Source organism: Ranitomeya imitator, chromosome 5, assembly GCF_032444005.1.
Source record: "Ranitomeya imitator isolate aRanImi1 chromosome 5, aRanImi1.pri, whole genome shotgun sequence".
NCBI classification, from domain to species: Eukaryota; Metazoa; Chordata; class Amphibia; order Anura; family Dendrobatidae; genus Ranitomeya; species Ranitomeya imitator.
This window is the reverse complement of record NC_091286.1, coordinates 303,841,325-303,863,435: the sequence shown is the minus strand read 5'-3', so window position 1 is coordinate 303,863,435 and position 22,111 is coordinate 303,841,325. Positions and strand designations below refer to the sequence as shown.

General features: G+C 40.1%; 1 protein-coding gene across 2 annotated transcripts in view; it reads left to right on the top strand.

Moving 5' to 3' along the window:
- Positions 1 to 7,048, top strand: part of GRIK2 (glutamate ionotropic receptor kainate type subunit 2) — a 1,405,635-nt gene extending 1,398,587 nt beyond the window's left edge. For both annotated transcript variants that reach the window (XM_069726310.1, XM_069726309.1), the window contains one exon: positions 5,466 to 7,048. In XM_069726310.1, the coding sequence (XP_069582411.1) occupies positions 5,466 to 5,630 (165 nt within the window). In that variant the 3' untranslated portion in view covers positions 5,631 to 7,048. The remainder of the gene's footprint in view (positions 1 to 5,465) is intronic.
- The last annotated feature ends 15,063 nt before the right edge of the window (positions 7,049 to 22,111 follow it).

Below are 22,111 nucleotides of genomic sequence, written 5' to 3'. Positions count from 1 at the left end.
TTTCAAACAATATCTGACGTGCAGTGCTAGAGGTAATGAACTTCTGAACAAACCTTGCACTTTCATTCTGAATTTCGAAAGTGTCTTTCAAAGAAACAGTATCAAAGGGCAAAGTAAAAGATTCAGTTTATTTAAAGTGAATAACTAGAGTGTTCTTTTTTCCCACAAAGAAAAACAGAAATATAATTTGTGCTCCATCTCAATCTTTGACAACCACTTTTTGTGCTTTGTCTTCTCTATATTTTAGCCTTCAACTTTTTCATTTATTTAAAGCAAATTGATCCATTATGAATAAACGCACGATTCAAACATAATGTAATCACTGGCACATAATTTATTTAGCAACATATAAATTCTTAATGTAATTGTTGTCCTGGTAGCAAGAAAAAACACTCACATCTGCAGGAATTTTATAACACAGCTTCAAGGTGTTAAGAAACACATTATTTAAGGCTGCAAGCAATTGCAGAAACTGCCTTCAAACCATGCAGATATAAAAATGGCACTGTTAAGCTGGAACATCAGCGCTGAAAGATCTATTAACCAGGATACTTCAGGCTTCACATAAACTCAATTTTTCTAGTGTAAAACAAATAATATGATCCAACAGTTCAGAGTGCAAATAAATCTGAAACTCTATTTCAAGTATATTTCACAAAGTAACATTTATTCTATGGCCCTGAAGAGAGATCTCAACAACCAAACTGTGCTGAAGAAAAATGTCCTCTTACTATCTAAATATTTCCATGGCAGTTCTTAATATGTTTGGCATTTATATTGTTCATACATATGATGTCATACAGGTCCTTCTCACAAAATTGGAATCTCATCAAAAATTATTCTTCAATACAAAAAAAGAAACTCGTATGTTATATAGAGTCATTACAAGCAGAGTGATCTATTTTAAGTGTTTATTTCTTTTAATGTTGATGATTATGGCTTACAGCCAATGAAAACTCAAAAGTCATTATCTCAGTGAATTAGAATACTTTATAACACCAGCTTGAAAAATGATTTTAAAATCTGAAATCTAAAATCTGAAACGGCCTACTGAAATGTATGTTCAGTAAATGTCTCAGTACTTGGTCGGGGCTCCTTTTGCATCAACTGCTGCATCAATGTGGTGTGGCATAGAGGTGATCAGCCTGTGGCACTGCTGAGGTGTTATGGAAGCCCAGGTTGCTTTGATTGCAGCCTTCAGCTTGTCTGCAATGTTGGGTCTGGTGTCTCTTATCTTCCTCTTGACAATACCCCATACATTCTCTATGGGATTAAGGTCAGACGAGTTTGCTGGCCAATCAAACACATTGATACTGTTATTTTTAAACCAGGTAATTGTATTTTTGACAGTGTGAACAGATGCCAAGTCCTGCTGGAGAATGAAATTTCCATCTCCAAAACCTTGCCAGCAGTAGGAAGCATAAAGTGCTCTAAAATTTCCTGGTTGACGATTGTGCTCACTTAGGTCTTGATAAAACACAGTGGACTTACACCAGCAGATGGCATGGCTCCCCAAACCATCACTGATTGTGGAAACTTCTCTCAAGACCTCAAGCAGCTTGGATTGTGTGCCTCTACACTATTCCTTCAGACTCTGAGACCTTGATTTCTCAATGAAATGCAAAATTTACTTTCATTGTGGAGTTACTGGAGTGTGTCAATGACTGCCTTCTGGACATCTGTCAAGTCAGCAGTCTTCCCATGAATGTGGAGCCTACGGAAACAGACTAAGGGACCATTTTAAACCCTTAGGAATCTTAAGCAGGGTTTTTTGTTTATTCTAATTTACTGAGATAATGACTTTTGGGTTTTCACTGTCTGTAAGTTATAATCATCAACATTAACAGAAATAAACATTTGAAATAGATCCCTCTGTTTGTAATACCTCTATATAATATATGAATTTCCCTTTTGTATTGAAGAACTGAAACAAATTAACTTTTTGATGATATTCTAATTTTGTGAGAAGCACCTGTATGTTATTGTATTTGTTGCAGAGTACTGCACATTGTTTATTTTTACTTTATTAGAAATGGAAACTTACAATTCTCAAATTAATGTATTCCCTAAATCAACTCAGACTTCAGACAAGACTACTAGGTTAACGAGTTATTTCTAAAACCCCATTCTCTTTTCACAAAGTGCAGTGTATTGTTAATATGTAGACTAAGCCCACCATAATGTTTCTATGTAGTACAGATGTGACATTTTCATCTCTATCTGCTTTTGCTTCACATTGCTGAATGGGCTGTCATATTCTTAAACTTTAGAACTATATTTTTCAGCAGCACCCTGCTTCTCCTCATTGCTGATTCTTCTACATTAAGATAGCTGTCTATGTGTTTTTACATCATTGTTAGCTGGTTTCTACTTTAGTGGAGCTAACATTTCTTACACTCCTTCCTCAATGAAGTTTGTAATTGTAAGCAGTGCAAAGCTGAGTTCTACCTTCTTCTTGTTGCTGAGAGGTCAATGTGAAACTGCAAGTGCAATCAGTTGATGCATACAGCAGAGAATTATCTTCTGCTATTCTCCTCAACAGAGCAGCATTTTCAGTTTCACATCACTTATTAAAAAAAATGCAGTGAAGATAAAATCAGCCATACAGGGTACAGTACAGGAGCATACAGTATACAAAAGCATAGAATGTATTGTAAAGTTAGAATACATTCAATGTCAGAGGTGGAGATCTTTGCGGGCAGGAAGCCACCAGACAGACTCTGCAAAGCGCATGATCTACCAAATGCAAAGCAACCACATCAGTACAGCTCAAATGGCAACCGTAAAGTAAATAAAGCCAAGAGAGGCATGTTTTAGGAGTGCTACAGTACTGCTCACCATTATTGGCATCCCTTATCTGTTTCATAGACTATAATATCTTCAGGAATAAATGGAAATGTACCAAAGTTATATCCTCAGGATTTTTTAATTAGTGATCCATAGTACTACAATAACACATTGATTTTCAACTTACATGTTGCAATTTCAAAGAAGAAACAGAATAGACAGCATGTGCAGCAATGAAGACTCCTGTAAGACACTTGTAATTAATACTTGGTTGCACAACCTTTGGCAATGATGACAGCCTCCAAACGTTTTTTGTAGCCAGCAATAAGCTTCTTGCACTTCTCAGCTGGTATTTTTTCCTACTCTTCCTTTGTAGTTTGTCCAAGCTCTTGAATGTTTGCAGGGTTATTTTTCCCAATGGCAGATTTCAGCTTATCCCAAAGATTTTCAATGGGATTGAGGCCAGGACTCATTGATGGCCATTTTAAAAAAGTACATTTTTTTCTTTTTCAACCATTAATGTGTACATTTGGATGTGTCCTTTGGGTCATTGTTGTGCTGGAGGACCCATGATCTCAATCCAAGTTTTCTTACACTGGGTAGGACATTTTGCTCTAAAATATCTTGATAATTCGCTGATTTCATGTGATACAGTCAAAACCACCAGTACCAGATGCAGCAAAGCAACCCCTCAGCATTATGGATCCACCACCATGCTTAACTGTTGGTAGGGTGTTCTTTTCCTTATAAGCTTTATTGTGCCATCAGTAAACAAACTGTTGCTTTGCATTGCCAAAAAGTTCTATTTTGTTTCACCTGCCACTGAACAATTTCCCAGAAGTATTGTGGTTTATTAAGGTACTTTTTGGCAAAGATCAGTCATTCCTTTTTACATATTTTCTTCGGCAATGGTTTCTTACTTGGCTTTCCCTCATAAAGCTCAGCTTGGTTTAGTGTGTACCGTATGATGTGTTGAAACCATGACCCCAGACCTCTCCTGATTTGCGTTAAGGTCTTTGGATGTTTGACATGGTGTTTTTTCCACCATTCACACCAACATTTGAAGACATTTCTTGTCAATTTTCCTCTTTCTCCAACTTCTACACAGGTTTTTGACTGTTCCATGCCTGACAAACTTCTTAATAACATTGTGCACTGTTGAAACTGGAATACCAAGGTTTTTGGAGATGGCTTTATACCCTTTGGAAGTCTTGCATTTGCTAATACTAGTAGTTTTGATGTCCTCACACATCTCCTTTGTCTTCACCATTGTGACAAAAGAAGAGGGCCTACCATGTGGCTTTTTAAAACACTGAAGTAATCATTCATTGGCTAATTCATGTCACATGGGAACCAACAATGTAATCACAGGTGATTCTTATTTGTGATTTACCACAGGCGAGTTAAAATGTGTTTCCATACTAATTTAATATAAAGGGTGCCAATACCAGGGTCACACAAACTTTAGGATTTTCTATTTTTCCTTCCAGTTACTTTTTGTTTTCAATTATTGTTTATCATTTGCTCTTTTGTATTTAACACGAGTGCTATATGCAAAAAAAACTGTTTCACTTGATTCAATTTTTTCAGGAGATATTTCACATTATGTACTTAAACTTCATGGATGCCTATAATGATGAGCAGGACTGCATGCGCTAAATAGAGGAGTTTTAAAAAATTACTTAGACTGCCACCAATATATAAACATTTAAGAGCATAATTACACAAGCTAAACTCATAAATTAGTTTAGACTACCAGACAAGATTACTTAACTAATAAAGAGTCCAAAAATCATCTAGCCCTAACAATATACTACAAAATAAATAGAACCCCAGACTAGGTGATAAATATTTGTTGATTTTGTAAAATGATTACAACAATAATTCTCAGCCTTCTGCCATCAATTTCATATCAGTGGTACTTTTCGGTTGCTATTTTGCAAGAAATATGCATACATTAAAAATATAACAACTTTAATGTTTTCAATTTCTTAATTCTGTTTGACAAAATATTTTATTAGATAAATATTGAAAGCAATTTAATTTAGTTATAAGTTTTATAACTCTCTGTTAGTGCATTCTGTGTTCTTTTAAGACTGTCTCTTCTCTGCACAGTATACTGTGACATATAAAAACAGATTGTATTTTATTATGACTATTGGCCCTCCTCTCTTTCAAGGGGCCCACTCTATTAGTGAAACATGTTGAATGCAATGTGCCATTGTTAGTAAACTGCTTTCTAAATTGCCAACTCTATAAATTCTAAGTCGACTAAAAAGCTAGAACGTGAATACTGTGTGCGAAAGAACGAATTTACCTAGCAAATATGAAAATGTGCAAACTACAAATGTTTTTGGATATGTTTTCCAGAGAACATATGTCTCAAATGCATTTGCCTATAATGTGCATCACCAGGCACTAGTTGGCAGATAAATAATTTTAGTGACAAGGTGAAATTTTCAATGAGTTTTCGCAGCTTGATAAGTCATTTTAATTACTATGTGATGCATATTTAAGTGACAGCAGTTTGTTGGAAGCTTCAGGCAGCAACATGGTAAATTTGCAGGGTTGCTTAGCTGACATGCTGTGCCAGAAGAATACATCTTTAATAGTTTATACACCCCATGTGACTGTTGCTTGCTCTAAAACCAAAACATTATTTATGTTTGCATTTGCAGAGATCCTTCTGTAGCGCAATGGTAGAAGAATTAAGGATGTCACTAAAGTGTCAACGACGGTTGAAACATAAACCGCAGCCTCCTGTAATAGTGAAGACAGAGGAAGTTATCAACATGCATACATTTAATGACAGAAGGTTGCCAGGAAAAGAAACAATGGCATAGAGCTGGGTTTCAGGCATCCCCAAGCACAAACTGTCAGCTTTTTGTTTTCCTTTTCCAAACAACTCTGCGAGAATGTTTCCTGTGGAAATATGCAACCTGTGCAAAATAAAAATGAGTTACCTCATGTCGCTACGTCTATGAACTTGAGACTTAAACTGATCCTTCAGTCAGGCTAGAACTGCAAGAGTCATGGATATGATCAAGAACTTCTGCGGAGGTTGATTTTTTTTTTTTCCTTCAAGGGGTCCACCATTCTTCTGAATGTAAATGTGTATGTTTTGTGGTTGCTTTACCAGGTCCCAAGTCAGAAAAGGATAAGAGGTTATTTTTCAAGCTTACATTATTAAAAGAAATAAAAAAAAAAATTCCAGAATAACCGTCGAATAACGAAATCATAAACTGTATCTTATTGACTGTAAATTCTTTGCGTTTCTGTGGCAAAGATAAAGGAAAACTAGGTGGTTTCTTATTACGTGCCCCAATACAAATGTCCAAATTCATTCTTACGTTGAAATGGCAACATTAAATCATGATGGCATTCTAATTCATCACTATACATGATCAATCAATCGAAAACAGTATGAGAAGATTCTTAAATGCTTTGTGGACTCTGTGTTTCACTGTCGTAAATAAAACAAAATGTCAGTAAACAAGGCAATAATCGTATTGTTCAATTCAACTAGATTGCAGCATTTCTGTGTGCAGAATGTTTATGCTGAGATGTAGCTGTTATGGAATACAGAATAATATATCATTGTGTATTGAAGAGAGGGAAATGTGAATTTGCCAAACAGGATCCGACTTCGACAATATGGATTTTTATTTTTTAATAAGTCCCTGTTTCATTTCGAACTCAATTGAGCCTCTGCAGTTCCCTCCAACTGTGGAAAATGTATGGGCCTCATAGAAGAACTTTCCACAGGGAGCTTTAAACGGACTGCATTCATCAATACAGTCGGCGTTAAATGAACAAAATTCCTCGAGCAATTTTTATTTAAAAAAATGTTCAGGTTTATTTGTGGAAATGCAAGATTTCTATAAAAAAATAGTTTTTGTATGGAGATTTTTGTAATACTTTTTATCAACAAAATCCAAACATACGTTTCTTCTGTCAGGGGTGTGATGCCAAGCATAAACGGTAGTGTGTGAGCACCACCAACGTTTGGTGAGATTATTTTTATCAAATTCAAATTCAATATAAAACATTTATTTTCAAGTTCAGTATTGCTAGTTGCACTACCAGCACTGCTTCCCATGCCATACCCCTGATTTTCACTAAGCTACGAACATACTGTAATGATCAATTGTGTGTAAATGGTTAAATACACAGTCTTCTTGACCACATTGTGATAACAGTTGAAGTGCACACAGTTTCCTGTTTGAATTCAATGCACAAAATAAACATAAGCAAAAACGAACTGGATTTATCTATTTCATTTTGTATGCCAGATAACATTTTATCAAACGCATTTCATTCTTGTATACTTAAGCACAATATGTACTGCGAGAACAAATCCACGGAAATATGTCTAGGCAATCACCCAGCGCTGTTTTGATGTAATCTACACTCAAGCCAAAGCTAGGATTGAATCCAAAAAGAGAAGCTTGCATCTTGGTTTTTATTAATCTTTTCTACAAACTCATAGTTTTAGCAAACCGGATTGTGTAAACAGGAATTTATGGCTACTTACAAACTTTGAGGTGAATTAGGGCCTTCAGTACATCTTTATACAATATTTCCAATTTAATATGCAAGTATACGCAGTATTTATCTCTGTCTATGGAATCATTCGAACAGCAGTGCTTCTGATATGTTAAAAATGGTCTACATTTTTAATAGTGTTTTTGGATCAGATGTTTAGAAGTGTTTAGTTATTGTTTCAAATTTTACCATCAGTGTTTAAGCAGATAGTTTGCCATATGAAAAAATAAATAAATTGCAAAGATTCTATTCAGTGCAATATTAATCACAAACAATACACATATTGCAATGCGTGCTGTCATTGATTTCTCAAAAAAACCTATAGAATTTTATGTGCAATTTTGAGCAGTGGCTGTAACAAAAGAATGGACGTATCTGTGATTTTTTTTTTTTGTACATACATTTGAACAGCACCACAGATTACAATGGGTGCATGTTCTATCCATGAAAAACACGGATTATAGAATGATTTCTGAATGGAGCCTAAAAATGTATGAATTCAACAGAAAATGCAATGGAATTTTTGTACACTGAACTGGATCTCATATTTTAGAGGCAATGCCTATAGTGGAGATTGGAGAATGTATAAAGTCTCACTCTTTGGTAACTGCATCTGAACAATTTGCTCCTCATTCTTTTAAATATACCAGCAAATACAGTGGGGAACTAATTATTTGATCTCTTGCTGATTTTGCAAGTTTGCTCACTAACAATGATATGCAAAGTCAATAATTTTAAGGGTAGGTTAATTTTATCATTGAGAGATAGAATATCAAAAATAAAATCCAGATAATCACATTGTTTACATTAATTAATTTTCTTTGGGTTTTGCTTTTGCAGTGAGAAATAATTATTTGATCCCCTACCAACCATTAAGAGGTCTGGCTCTTACAGACAGCTTCTAATCAACTTGTTACCTGCTTTAAAGACAGCTGTCTTACATAGTCACCTTTATAAAAGACTCCTGTGCACAGACTCAATTAATCAGTCAGACACTAACCTCAACAACATGGGCAAGACCAAATAGCTTTATAAGGATGTCAGGGACAAGATCATAGACCTGTAAAAAGCTTGAATGGGCTACAAAACCATAAGTAAGACACTGGGTGAGAAGGAGACAACTGTTGGTGCAATAGTAAGAAAATGGAAGAAATAGAAAATGACTGTCAATCGACATTGATCTGAGGCAACATACAAAATCTCACCTCGTGGGGTATCCTTGACTACGAGGAAGGTGAGAGATCAGTCTACAACTCCACGGGAGAACTTGTTAATGATCTCAAGGCAGCTGGGACCACAGTCACCAAGAAAACCATTTGTAAAACATTACGCCGTAAAGGTTTAAAATCCTGCTGTGCCCAGAAGGTCCCTCTGCTCGAGAAGGCACATGTGCAGGGGCATCTGAAGTTTGCCAATGAACACCTGGCTCATTCTGTGATTGATTGGGAGAAGGTGCTGTGGTCAGATGAGACAAAAATTGGGGTCTCTGGCATTAACTCAACTCGCCGTGTTTGGAGGAAGAGAAATGCTGCCTATGACCCACAGAACACCGTCCCCACTGTCAAGCATGGAGGTGGAAACATTCTGTTTTGGGGTGTTTCTCTGCTAAGGGCACAGGACTATTTCAATACATCAATAGGAGAATGTACTGTAAAATCCTGAGTGAGAACCTCCTTCCCTCCGCCAGGACATTAAAAATGGGTCATGGCTGAGTCTTCCAGCAAGACAATGACCCAACACATACAGCCTAGGCAGCAAAAGAGTGGGTCAGAAAGAAGCACATTAAGATCATGGAGTGGCCTAGCCAGTCTCCAGTCCTTAATCACATAGAAAACTTATGGAGGGAGTTGAAGCTTCGAGTTGCCACATGGCAGCTTCAAAATCTTAATGAGTTAGAGATAATTTGCAAAGAGCAGTGGACCAAAATTCCACCTGACATGTGCGCAAACCTCATCATCGACTACAAAAAATGTCTGACTGCTGTGCTTGCCAATGAGGGTTCAAATACTTATTTCTCACTACAAAATGCAAATAAATTAATATAACTTATACAATGTGATTTTATGTATTTTAATTTTGATATTCTATCTCTCAATGTTAAAATTAAGCTACCCTTAAAATTATAGACTGCTCATGTCTATGTCAGTGGGCAAACTTACAAAATCAGCAAGGGATCAAATACTTATTTCCCTCACTGTCTACACTTTTATTTCCACAATAAACGCTAGCTATTTAGAGGTTTATGTTATTTATGTTATATGTGTTTATAAAATTTTATTTAACGCTCTATTAATGGAAAGTTTTCATTACAGCTTACAGTATTAGCATTCTACTGCATTCCAAATGCTGAGAGCTCCAGCGATCTTGAGAACTGAACTCTGCAGAGTCCAATCTGAATGAAGTGGTGGTCAATGATGCTCACTTCTGTTCCATTACTACTTTATGGGTTTTCCACAAATAGCTAAGCAATGTACTCAGAATTTTGCAGTAGTCCTATAGACTGTATAGATGCATTGAGCTGTGGTGTACATACCTGACCTTCACTTATCGGGGCATACCAGTACATACCTGGGCTTTACAGAACACCATTTTTGGGACTCTGTTACGGATTAGATAATTGTGCAATATGAAAATGTGAAAAATTGCAAAAAAAATCCAACAGATTGGTACTATAGAGGCAACTATTAAGCTAAAAATTAAAAAAAACGCATGAGATAATCATTAGAATATATTTTTTGCACTGTACGGGTAGAAATACTAGGTTGATTTTGTTAAAAATAAAAATTGAAATAAATATATCACAGATCTAAGAAGCGGGCTCAAAACACACACAATGTGAAAGAACAAATAATTGGGTCTGTGCAGATATGGCAGATATTGCAGTGATTTGCATCTAAATGAAAAGCAACTGTATTTAAATCATCAGAAATAGCAAATGTGATAGAGCTTGCTGGTGATTTGTTTTCAAGTGAGATTTGGCTTAAGTGTGTGACTGGTAATTCTATTACTTTGGATTCAGGGAGTTTCAAAGGGAGGAACTCGTTCTAAATCACTGTTTCTGTGTTGCTGCTTATTTACTTATTACTTCTTCCTTGTGTGATCCCTGTTAAGAAAATGTACTCCATTATTGACAATGCCATCCAATGACAATGCCATCCAGTGTACATCATTTCATACTGTATGTCCATAATATGTGAACTGCTATTTAAGGGTGCATAATGCATTGCAAAATGTGTGCACTTTTTACATTTGGAAGTTCAGGTAAAGGATGTAAAAAAGCAGCTGGCAACACGGATCCATAAACAATATGGAAAGGAGTTTGATGCTGATGGAGCAGGTGCTCACTGTGGTAACTGTGGTGGAGGATCTTAGTATGGAGCTTTAGAACAGTGGGGCAGCTGGCTGAGTGACAAAAGGCAGGGCAGAGGGAAAAATGTTAGGGAGGCTAACCCTGATCTGGCACAGTCCAACAAGTTTGCTAAGTTGGCAAATGACAAAAAGATGTCAATATTGCAGAACGGTGTGTTTTCTTGGAGCTCGAAATCAGCACATTGCTAATTATGATGAAAGATTGCTCAAAGAGGCTTTTGAAGATTCAGCGTTCATGGTACATATCATGACCAATGCCAAATATAGAGGTGGGTAGAAGGTCCTTAAAGAACATTTAGGGGAATTAGCCCCCTTCACACTTCCGTTTTTGAAGTCCTTATGCGTCTGTTTTTTAAGGACACACCCATTGTATTCAATGGTGGTGCGCACTTGTTAAGTTTTTCACACGGACCATGAGTCCTTGTGAAAAACACGTAGACATGTCCATTTTTAACCAGCACCACCGAAAAAATGCACACCTCACACATGCACATCATCAGTGTGACACGTGCCTGAGAAAAGCCATAGAGTTCACGTTGTTCCCAGGTGCCAGGTGCTGAAGGCAGCTCTGATCATTGTTGCCTGCTCTCCCTGCGATCAGAGAGATCAGGCAACTCTGATGGTAATGGTAGTCAAAGGCCATTGTGTGTATATCGCTAACTACAACTGTCATCATTGCCGCCTGCTGTCGTTAATCGACTTTCATGATAGTGTTTTTAAATAAGTACATAATAAATAACGGCTTGGGCTCCTTCAGATTTTTCATGAACAGAAGAGGAAAATCCGCCCACTGGTAGCTGATATTAATAGTCTGGGAAAGGTGCCATTAGCACTAAATGTTCCCAGGCTATTAATAACAACTCACTGCTGCTTTCTTAGCCTTTACTGGTTTACAGGTGGACCCCAGCAAAAATGACTTAGGGTCACCCTTTAAATTCTAACAAGCAAAGGCTAAATGGACAGCTGAGGGCTGATATTAATAGCCAGGGAGGGGGCAATGGATATTTGGCTCCCCTACGAGGCTTATTGTTAGGTGTTGAGTTCCTGCCGCAGCACAGGGGGAATCTCGAACCACCTCCACTGAAAGTCTCCCATTCTTCTCCAGCCGCAGTGGAACCTGCTCAGTGGAGACGTCGGTCCCAGCGTCTGGCTCAGGCAGATACTGTGCGCTTGGTTACTGCCGATCTTCCAGGCTCAGCCTTTGTAACCAGCACTGTTCTGTGGTGAGCAGACGCTCCTGGGACTAAGTCCTGCTTTTCCTCTACTGGGCATGCCCAAGGGACGACCTCTCATTGGAGGTCGGGGGTCACATGCTCAGGTCATGACGCAGTTCCTATTGGACCACTAGGAAGGTCTTGAAGAGCTTTTTCTATAAAAGGTTTGCACACCATGCGCTAGTATCAACTTATGTTCATGAGTGTATGAGCTTAGCTACTTTATGGTCTGTGTCAGCATATGCTCAGGGTTGGCTGTAAGCTGTTAGAATTCCGGCACCTCCAGAGAGGAGTTTGTTTGTGTGAATTTAGGGCTGGTGTTTAGCCACTAGAATTCCGGCACCTCCGGAGAGGAGTTTGTGTGAATTTAGGGCTGGCGTTTAGGCACTAGACTTCCGGCTCCTCCGGAGATGAGTTATTTGTGTGCTGTTGCTGACTGTATGACCACTGCATGCTACCTGCTCCGTTAGTCAGCTTTGATCCTCTGTGACGTTAATAAAGCACAGCGTTACTTTTAATCCCGGCGACTCTGTGAAGCAACAGAGTTCGCTCCTATACGTACTGGGTGACGGAACCCGTGTCTACTCAGGCATATTGCTGCCATATAGTGCTGCCATTTACTAGCAGCAGGTTCCACTCCTGCACGGTGGACCCCAGGCTGCGAACGCACCTATACTATCTCTATATTTACTCGGTGCATTCCACCAGCCATAACACTTATATCATCAACCCTCAGCGGACACACAAATGGCGCATCAATAAGATGAGCCAATTCTGGCACCTAGCCTTGCCTTTCCCACTTACTCTGGTGTGGTCGCAAGTGAAATAATATGGTTGGGGTTGATGTCAGCTTTTTTATGGCCGCAGACATCAAGTCCAGGGGTTAGTAATGGAGAGGTATCTATAACATGACTCCTTTACTGACCCCATAGCCATATAGTAAAAAATACACAGCGAGAATAAAGTCCTTCAATAGAAAGACACAGACTCCTTTATTTTAAATTTACACTTCCCATCCTCTCTTGTATATTTAATAGTGCAAAATTTAAAATAAAACACTCCATATTCCTCATCTATCTGACTAAATTAATTTGTCCCATGCTGTAATCCATCTCTGCTTCATCTAGATACCTTGATGAACAGTGGCATGATGCGATCCTTCAGTATGGCATCAATGAGATACTGAGCTGAGCATTAAAGTGCAGCTTTATTGACCTGTGGTATCGTCAAGGAGGTTATCGCAGGTTACTGAAGCTGTGGTTCCCAATGGCACCTTTCTGTGAATGGCCCAATAAACTGTTGTGAACACAATGAGATCACCGCTAGCACCATGAGAAATTTACTTTCTATGCTGGGGATGGGCTGCACCCCAATGGAGAGAGTGCAGATGTGATGAAGGAAAAAATGGCTAGGAGGTTGGAGGATTGTTTAAACTAGGGAATGTGGAGGAGGGCAACTACTGTGCATGAGGGAAAATAGTATAAATAGTGACCTGGGCATTAGAAATAACATTGAAAGTGGCACTGAGGGAAGGATCAGGAAAATCAATACATGAAGCAGGAATACAGGTACAGAGAAACAAAGTGCCAGATGCCTCACCAATAAGATGAAAGAATTAGACATAATATTGTTAGAAGAAAATTATGATATGATGAGAATAACAATGACATGACTGGACAACTGGTCTGTTAATTTACAGAGGTAGAGACTGTTCAGGTATAACCGTACAAATTAGCTCGGGGAAGAGGTTTGTTTATATGTAAAATTGCCTCTAAATCCCATCCTATCTGATTATACAGGTCCTTCCCAAAAAATTAGCATATAGTGTTAAATTTCATTATTTACCATAATGTAATGATTACAATTAAACTTTCATATATTATAGATTCATTATCCACCAACTGAAATTTGTCAGGTCTTTTATTGTTTTAATACTGATGATTTTGGCATACAACTCCCGATAACCCAAAAAACCTGTCTCAATAAATTAGCATATCAAGAAAAGGTTCTCTAAACAACCTATTACCCTAATCTTCTGAATCAACTAATTAACTCTAAACACATGCAAAAGATACCTGAGGCTTTTATAAACTCCCTGCCTGGTTCATTACTCAAAACCCCCATCATGGGTAAGACTAGCGACCTGACAGATGTCAAGAAGGCCATCATTGACACCCTCAAGCAAGAGGGTAAGACCCAGAAAGAAATTTCTCAACAAATAGGCTGTTCCCAGAGTGCTGTATCAAGGCACCTCAATGGTAAGTCTGTTGGAAGGAAACAATGTGGCAGAAAACGCTGTACAACGAGAAGAGGAGACCGGACCCTGAGGAAGATTGTGGAGAAGGACCGATTCCAGACCTTGGGGAACCTGAGGAAGCAGTGGACTGAGTCTGGTGTGGAAACATCCAGAGCCACCGTGCACAGGCGTGTGCAGGAAATGGGCTACAGGTGCCTCATTCCCCAGGTAAAGCCACTTTTGAGCTACAGAGAAGCAGCACTGGACTGTTGCTAAGTGGTCTCAAGTACTTTTTTCTGATGAAAGCAAATTTTGCATGTCATTCGGAAATCAAGGTGCCAGAGTCTGGAGGAAGACTGGGGAGAAGGAAATGCCAAAATGCCTGAAGTCCAGTGTCAAGTACCCACAGTCAGTGATGGTGTGGGGTGCCATGTCAGCTGCTGGTGTTGGTCCACTGTGTTTCATCAAGGGCAGGGTCAATGCAGCTAGCTATCAGGAGATTTTGGAGCACTTCATGCTTCCATCGGCTGAAATGCTTTATGGAGATGAAGATTTCATTTTTCAGCACGACCTGGCACCTGCTCACAGTGCCAAAACCACTGGTAAATGGTTTACTGACCATGGTATTACTGTGCTCAATTGGCCTGCCAACTCTCCGGACCTGAACCCCATAGAGAATCTGTGGGATATTGTGATGAGAAAGTTGAGAGACGCAAGACCCAACACTCTGGATTAGCTTAAGGCCGCTATTGAAGCATCCTGGGCCTCCATAACATCTCAGCAGTGTCACAGGCTGATTGCCTCCATGCCACGCCGCATTGAAGCAGTCATTTCTGCCAAAGGATTCCCGACCAAGTATTGAGTGCATAACTGAACATTATTATTTGATGGTTTTTTTGTTTGTTATTAAAAAACACTTTTATTTGATTGGATGGGTGAAATATGCTAATTTATTGAGACAGGTTTTTTGGGTTATCAGGAGTTGTATGCCAAAATCATCAGTATTAAAACAATAAAAGACCTGACAAATTTCAGTAGGTGGATAATGAATCTATAATATATGAAAGTTTAATTGTAATCATTACATTATGGTAAATAATGAAATTTAACACTATATGCTAATTTTTTGAGAAGGACCTGTATTCAAGCTTGAGGAGGCTAATTTGCATATTCCAGGTGCCTTCTGGGAAAGCGAAGAGTCTCCCTAAACTAGAAGATCGTTGGGTACAGCCGGGACCAGCTGCTTGGAAAGAATCACCAAACCAGGGATTCAAGCTTGAGGAGGCTAATTTGCATATTCCAGGTGCCTTACGGCGCGCTAATTTTTGCCTGTAGGACATTATTGCAAGAGAGCTTGGCTGAGTAGATTACACAAGAAGGAAAACACACAGCAAGTCAGCAGGATCTAGGAGCAACATGGCAGATGTGACAACCTACATGGTGAGCTGCAGCATGTGCTACATGTTCACAGATCGACCAGAAGAAGAATTAAATTTCACCTGTCAGAAGTGTAGACTAGTGGCCCTTTTAGAAGAAAAGGTGTGGGGTCTGGAAGAAAGAATAGCAACTTTGAAACTCATCAAAGAGAATGAAGACTTTCTAGACAGAACAGAAGCATCTCTACTGGTCACAGAAGGTGAAAAAAGTGTCAGAGAACCTCCAAAAGCAGATGAGTGGAAGCATGTGACCAAAAGAAGCAAGAAGACCATGGAGAAATCACCAACCACACAACTGAAGAACCGATATCAAATCTTTGTAGAGGATGAAGATGGCACACCTAAGGATGAAGCAATACCAGCAAGCAAAAAAGAAAAGGGCACACAGCAACAAGTGACAGCAAAAAGTACAGCCAAGAAGCAACGAAGAGTGGTGGTGGTGGGAGACTCACTACTGAGAGGCACAGAAGCAGCCATCTGCAGACCGGACATAACTGCAAGAGAAGTATGCTGCCTTCCAGGTGCGATGATCAAGGATGTGACCGATAGGATACCAAAGCTCTTCAACTCCAAGGACGTCCACCCATTTCTTCTGATATATGTTGGCACCAATGACACGGCAAGGAAGGACCTACTGACAATCTGCAAAGACTTTGAAGAGTTGGGGAAGAAAGTAAAGGAACTGGATGCACAGGTAGTTTTTTCTTCTATCCTTCCAGTAGACGGGCATGGCACCAGGAGATGGAACAGGATCCTTGATGCAAACAACTGGCTAAGACGATGGTGCAGACAACAAGGATTCGGATTCCTGGACCACGGTGTGAATTACTTGTACGATGGACTCCTCGCCAGAGACGGACTACACCTCAACAAACCTGGGAAACACACATTCGCCAGAAGACTCGCTACACTCATCAGGAGGGCGTTAAACTAGAAGAAGAGGGGACGGGAAGAAAAACATTAGACTTGAACAAAGAAGATCCAGGAAAACATACTCAGAAGGGAGGTAAGAACATTTCTAAAACAATCCACAGCGAGGAGATTGGAACAAAACAAAATCCTCTAAACTGCATGCTTGCAAACGCCAGAAGCCTGACAAACAAGATGGAAGAACTAGAAGCAGAAATATCTACAGGTAACTTTGACATAGTGGGAATAACAGAGACATGGTTAGATGAAAGCTATGACTGGGCAGTTAACTTACAGGGTTACAGTCTGTTTAGAAAGGATCGTAAAAATCGGAGAGGAGGAGGGGTTTGTCTCTATGTAAAGTCTTGTCTAAAGTCCACTTTAAGGGAGGATATTAGCGAAGGAAATGAGGATGTCGAGTCCATATGGGTCGAAATTCATGGAGGGAAAAATGGTAACAAAATTCTCATTGGGGTCTGTTACAAACCCCCAAATATAACAGAAACCATGGAAAGTCTACTTCTAAAGCAGATAGATGAAGCTGCAACCCATAATGAGGTCCTGGTTATGGGGGACTTTAACTACCCGGATATTAACTGGGAAACAGAAACCTGTGAAACCCATAAAGGCAACAGGTTTCTGCTAATAACCAAGAAAAATTATCTTTCACAATTGGTGCAGAATCCAACCAGAGGAGCAGCACTTTTAGACCTAATACTATCTAATAGACCTGACAGAATAACAAATCTGCAGGTGGTCGGGCATCTAGGAAATAGCGACCACAATATTGTACAGTTTCACCTGTCTTTCACTAGGGGGACTTGTCAGGGAGTCACAAAAACACTGAACTTTAGGAAGGCAAAGTTTGACCAGCTTAGAGATGCCCTTAATCTGGTAGACTGGGACAATATCCTCAGAAATAAGAATACAGATAATATATGGGAAATGTTTAAGAACATCCTAAATAGGCAGTGTAAGCGGTTTATACCTTGTGGGAATAAAAGGACTAGAAATAGAAAAAACCCAATGTGGCTAAACAAAGAAGTAAGACAGGCAATTAACAGTAAAAAGAAAGCATTTGCACTACTAAAGCAGGATGGCACCATTGAAGCTCTAAAAAACTATAGGGAGAAAAATACTTTATCTAAAAAACTAATTAAAGCTGCCAAAAAGGAAACAGAGAAGCACATTGCTAAGGAGAGTAAAACTAATCCCAAACTGTTCTTCAACTATATCAATAGTAAAAGAATAAAAACTGAAAATGTAGGCCCCTTAAAAAATAGTGAGGAAAGAATGGTTGTAGATGACGAGGAAAAAGCTAACATATTAAACACCTTCTTCTCCACGGTATTCACGGTGGAAAATGAAATGCTAGGTGAAATCCCAAGAAACAATGAAAACCCTATATTAAGGGTCACCAATCTAACCCAAGAAGAGGTGCGAAACCGGCTAAAAAAGATTAAAATAGATAAATCTCCGGGTCCGGATGGCATACACCCACGAGTACTAAGAGAACTAAGTAATGTAATAGATAAACCATTATTTCTGATATTTAGTGACTCTATAGCGACAGGGTCTGTTCCGCAGGATTGGCGCATAGCAAATGTGGTGCCAATATTCAAAAAGGGCTCTAAAAGTGAACCTGGAAATTATAGGCCAGTAAGTCTAACCTCTATTGTTGGTAAAATATTTGAAGGGTTTCTGAGGGATGTTATTCTGGATTATCTCAATGAGAATAACTGTTTAACTCCATATCAGCATGGGTTTATGAGAAATCGCTCCTGTCAAACCAATCTAATCAGTTTTTATGAAGAGGTAAGCTATAGGCTGGACCACGGTGAGTCATTGGACGTGGTATATCTCGATTTTTCCAAAGCGTTTGATACCGTGCCGCACAAGAGGTTGGTACACAAAATGAGAATGCTTGGTCTGGGGGAAATTGTGTGTAAATGGGTTAGTAACTGGCTTAGTGATAGAAAGCAGAGGGTGGTTATAAATGGTAAAGTCTCTAACTGGGTCGCTGTGACCAGTGGGGTACCGCAGGGGTCAGTATTGGGACCTGTTCTCTTCAACATATTCATTAATGATCTGGTAGAAGGTTTACACAGTAAAATATCGATATTTGCAGATGATACAAAACTATGTAAAGCAGTTAATACAAGAGAAGATAGTATTCTGCTACAGATGGATCTGGATAAGTTGGAAACTTGGGCTGAAAGGTGGCAGATGAGGTTTAACAATGATAAATGTAAGGTTATACACATGGGAAGAAGGAATCAATGTCACCATTACACACTGAATGGGAAACCACTGGGTAAATCTGACAGGGAGAAGGACTTGGGGATCCTAGTTAATGATAAACTTACCTGGAGCAGCCAGTGCCAGGCAGCAGCTGCCAAGGCAAACAGGATCATGGGGTGCATTAAAAGAGGTCTGGATGCACATGATGAGAGCATTATACTGCCTCTGTACAAATCCCTAGTTAGACCGCACATGGAGTACTGTGTCCAGTTTTGGGCACCGGTGCTCAGGAAGGATATAATGGAACTAGAGAGAGTACAAAGGAGGGCAACAAAATTAATAAAGGGGATGGGAGAACTACAATACCCAGATAGATTAGCGAAATTAGGATTATTTAGTCTAGAAAAAAGACGACTGAGGGGCGATCTAATAACCATGTATAAGTATATAAGGGGACAATACAAATATCTCGCTGAGGATCTGTTTATACCAAGGAAGGTGACGGGCACAAGGGGGCATTCTTTGCGTCTGGAGGAGAGAAGGTTTTTCCACCAACATAGAAGAGGATTCTTTACTGTTAGGGCAGTGAGAATCTGGAATTGCTTGCCTGAGGAGGTGGTGATGGCGAACTCAGTCGAGGGGTTCAAGAGAGGCCTGGATGTCTTCCTGGAGCAGAACAATATTGTATCATACAATTAGGTTCTGTAGAAGGACGTAGATCTGGGGATTTATTATGATGGAATATAGGCTGAACTGGATGGACAAATGTCTTTTTTCGGCCTTACTAACTATGTTACTATGTTACTATGTTACTATGTGGGGCTAATGATAATGTAGAATCCATGTTGGTAGAGATAAGGGGAGGAAGCATAATGAAATACTGATAGAGGTATGTTATAAGTCTCCAAATATAACAGAAGCAGTAGAAAAAGAAAATACTTTTATAAAGCAAATAAAAGAGGCAGCGAATTGGAGAATTAATATGGGGGACATGAACTACCCTGATATATGTTGGGAAGCAGAAACCTGCAGGTACTGCTAAGGAACCAAGTTTTTGACAACAATGAATAACAATTACTTTCACACTGGTTCATAATCCAATAAGAATTAGGGCACTGCTAGACCTTATATTAGCCCCTCTACTAACCTAACCTAGTCTGGGTCTTTTTTGAATCCGCAAAGGATGACCTAATACAAGGTTATCTGCAGTGTTGAGCATTCCGATACTACAAATATCGGGTATCGGCCGATATTTGCTGTATCGGATTTCTGATACTGAGTTCCGATATTTTTAAGATATCGGATACCAGAATTGGAAGTTCCTATAGTGCAATGATGTACTATAATGGAGTGTGGGCGGTGTGTGGGCGGAGACTGCATCTGTGTGTGCGGGTGGGGTTTGTGCATGACCGTGGGGGGTCTTTGCGGGCCTGCCGAGGGTCTGTATGGGCCTCTTGGGGGTCTGTGCAGCAGGCCAAGGGTCTGTGCAGCCCTCTCGGGGGTTCTGTGCAGCCTGCTGGTGGTCTGTGCAGCCTGCCGGGGGTCTGTGCGGCCTGCCGGGGATCTGTACGGGCCTCTCGGGGGTCTGTGCGGCCGGCCAGGGGTCTGTGCGGCCTGCCGGGGGTCTGTATGGGCTTCTCGGGGGTCTGTGCGGCCTGCCTGGGGTCTGTACGGGCCTCTCAGGGGGTCTATGCTCCCTTCCGTGGGTCTGTGCGGCCTGCCGGGGGTCTGTATGGGCCTTTCTGAGGTCTGTGAGGCCTGCCGGGGGTCTGTGCAGGTGTGCAGGCATCATCCGATGGGACTTCAAGTCCCATCGGGCTATGCCTGCTACAATGGCAGTGATTGACACATTAGCCAATGATGGGACAGTAGTAGTCCTTTCATCCGGCTAATGTATTGAGTGTAAAAAAAAATACTACATACTACATACAACATACATACAACATACTACATACATACAACATACATACAACATACATACATACTATATACATACTACATGCAACATACATACAACATACTACATACATACTACATACTACATGCATACTACTTACATACTACATACATACATACATACTACATACATACTACATACAAACATGCTACATACACACTACATACATACTACATCATACATACATATATACTGTTAGGGCTAGCGGAACGCACCGAGTAATAGGTAGATAGCTACAAGGTGCGTTCGCATCCCGGGATCCACTGTGCAGAGATATCTGCTGCTAAGTAAAGGCGGATGGACTCTGAGCTCACACGTGAGTTAGGCTTCACCCCGTGTGAACTGGTAGCGAACTCTGTTGCCTCACAGAGTCGCACTGTACACAAAATTAATGCCCTAACTAGGCTAATTGCCCCCACTGATGTTAGCTGCCTGCCTGAGTGTACAGTCCCAATGCTAACAGCTTCACACCACATAGAACTGAGTGGTATAGTATCCACTGGCATAAGCCAAAACACATTTGATACTAGCGCATGGCCATGCGAGCCTTAAATAGCTGCTGCAGGTACAAGACCCGTCAAAGAAGGACCAATGGAATTGCTGCAGTACCTGAGCATGTGACCCTAGATCTCCACTGAGAGGTCTTGCCCTGGGCATGCTCAGTGTGCAAAGCAGAACTTAGTCCTAGCACCTGCAGGACCTTCCGTGAGAAGGACCAATGGAAGTCGCTGCAGTACCTGAGCATGTGACCCTAGATCTCCACTGAGAGATCCCGCCCTGGGCATGCTCAGTGTGTGCAAAGCAGGACTTAGACCCAGAAAAGCCTGCTCGCCGCAGATCATTGCAGGGTATAATAGCAGAGCCTGGAGAGGCAGTAGTAACCCTTTGCACAGTATCAGTCTCAGTGAGGTGCTGGGAGCGACGTCTCCGCTGAGCAGGCTGCACAGCGGCCGATGCAGAATGGGAGACCGCAGCAGACACGGATCGAGATTCCCCCTGTGCAGCAGAGGAAACTTGACTCCTAACACATACATACAACATACTACATACATACTACAACGGAAAAACAGATGAAATGTGTGGCCATCAGGCACAATTTGGCACAAATACAACTCTATGAGAAAAAAACGGATCCCGCGGAAAAAAAAGTGAGGCCATCCAAGTTAACCCTAAAACCACCTAATCCCAGAAATTCAGCAGACCATGACACAGAGGTGACTCTTGGTCTTCCTTTCATGGGGCCATCCTCATGTGAGCCAGTTTCTTTGTAGCGCATAATGGTTTTTGCAACTGCACTTGGGGACACTTTCAAAGTTTTCCCAATTTTTTGCACTGACTGACCTTCATTTCTTAAAGTAATGATGGCCACTTGTTTTTCTTTACTTAGCTGCTTTTTTCTTGCCATAATACAAATTCT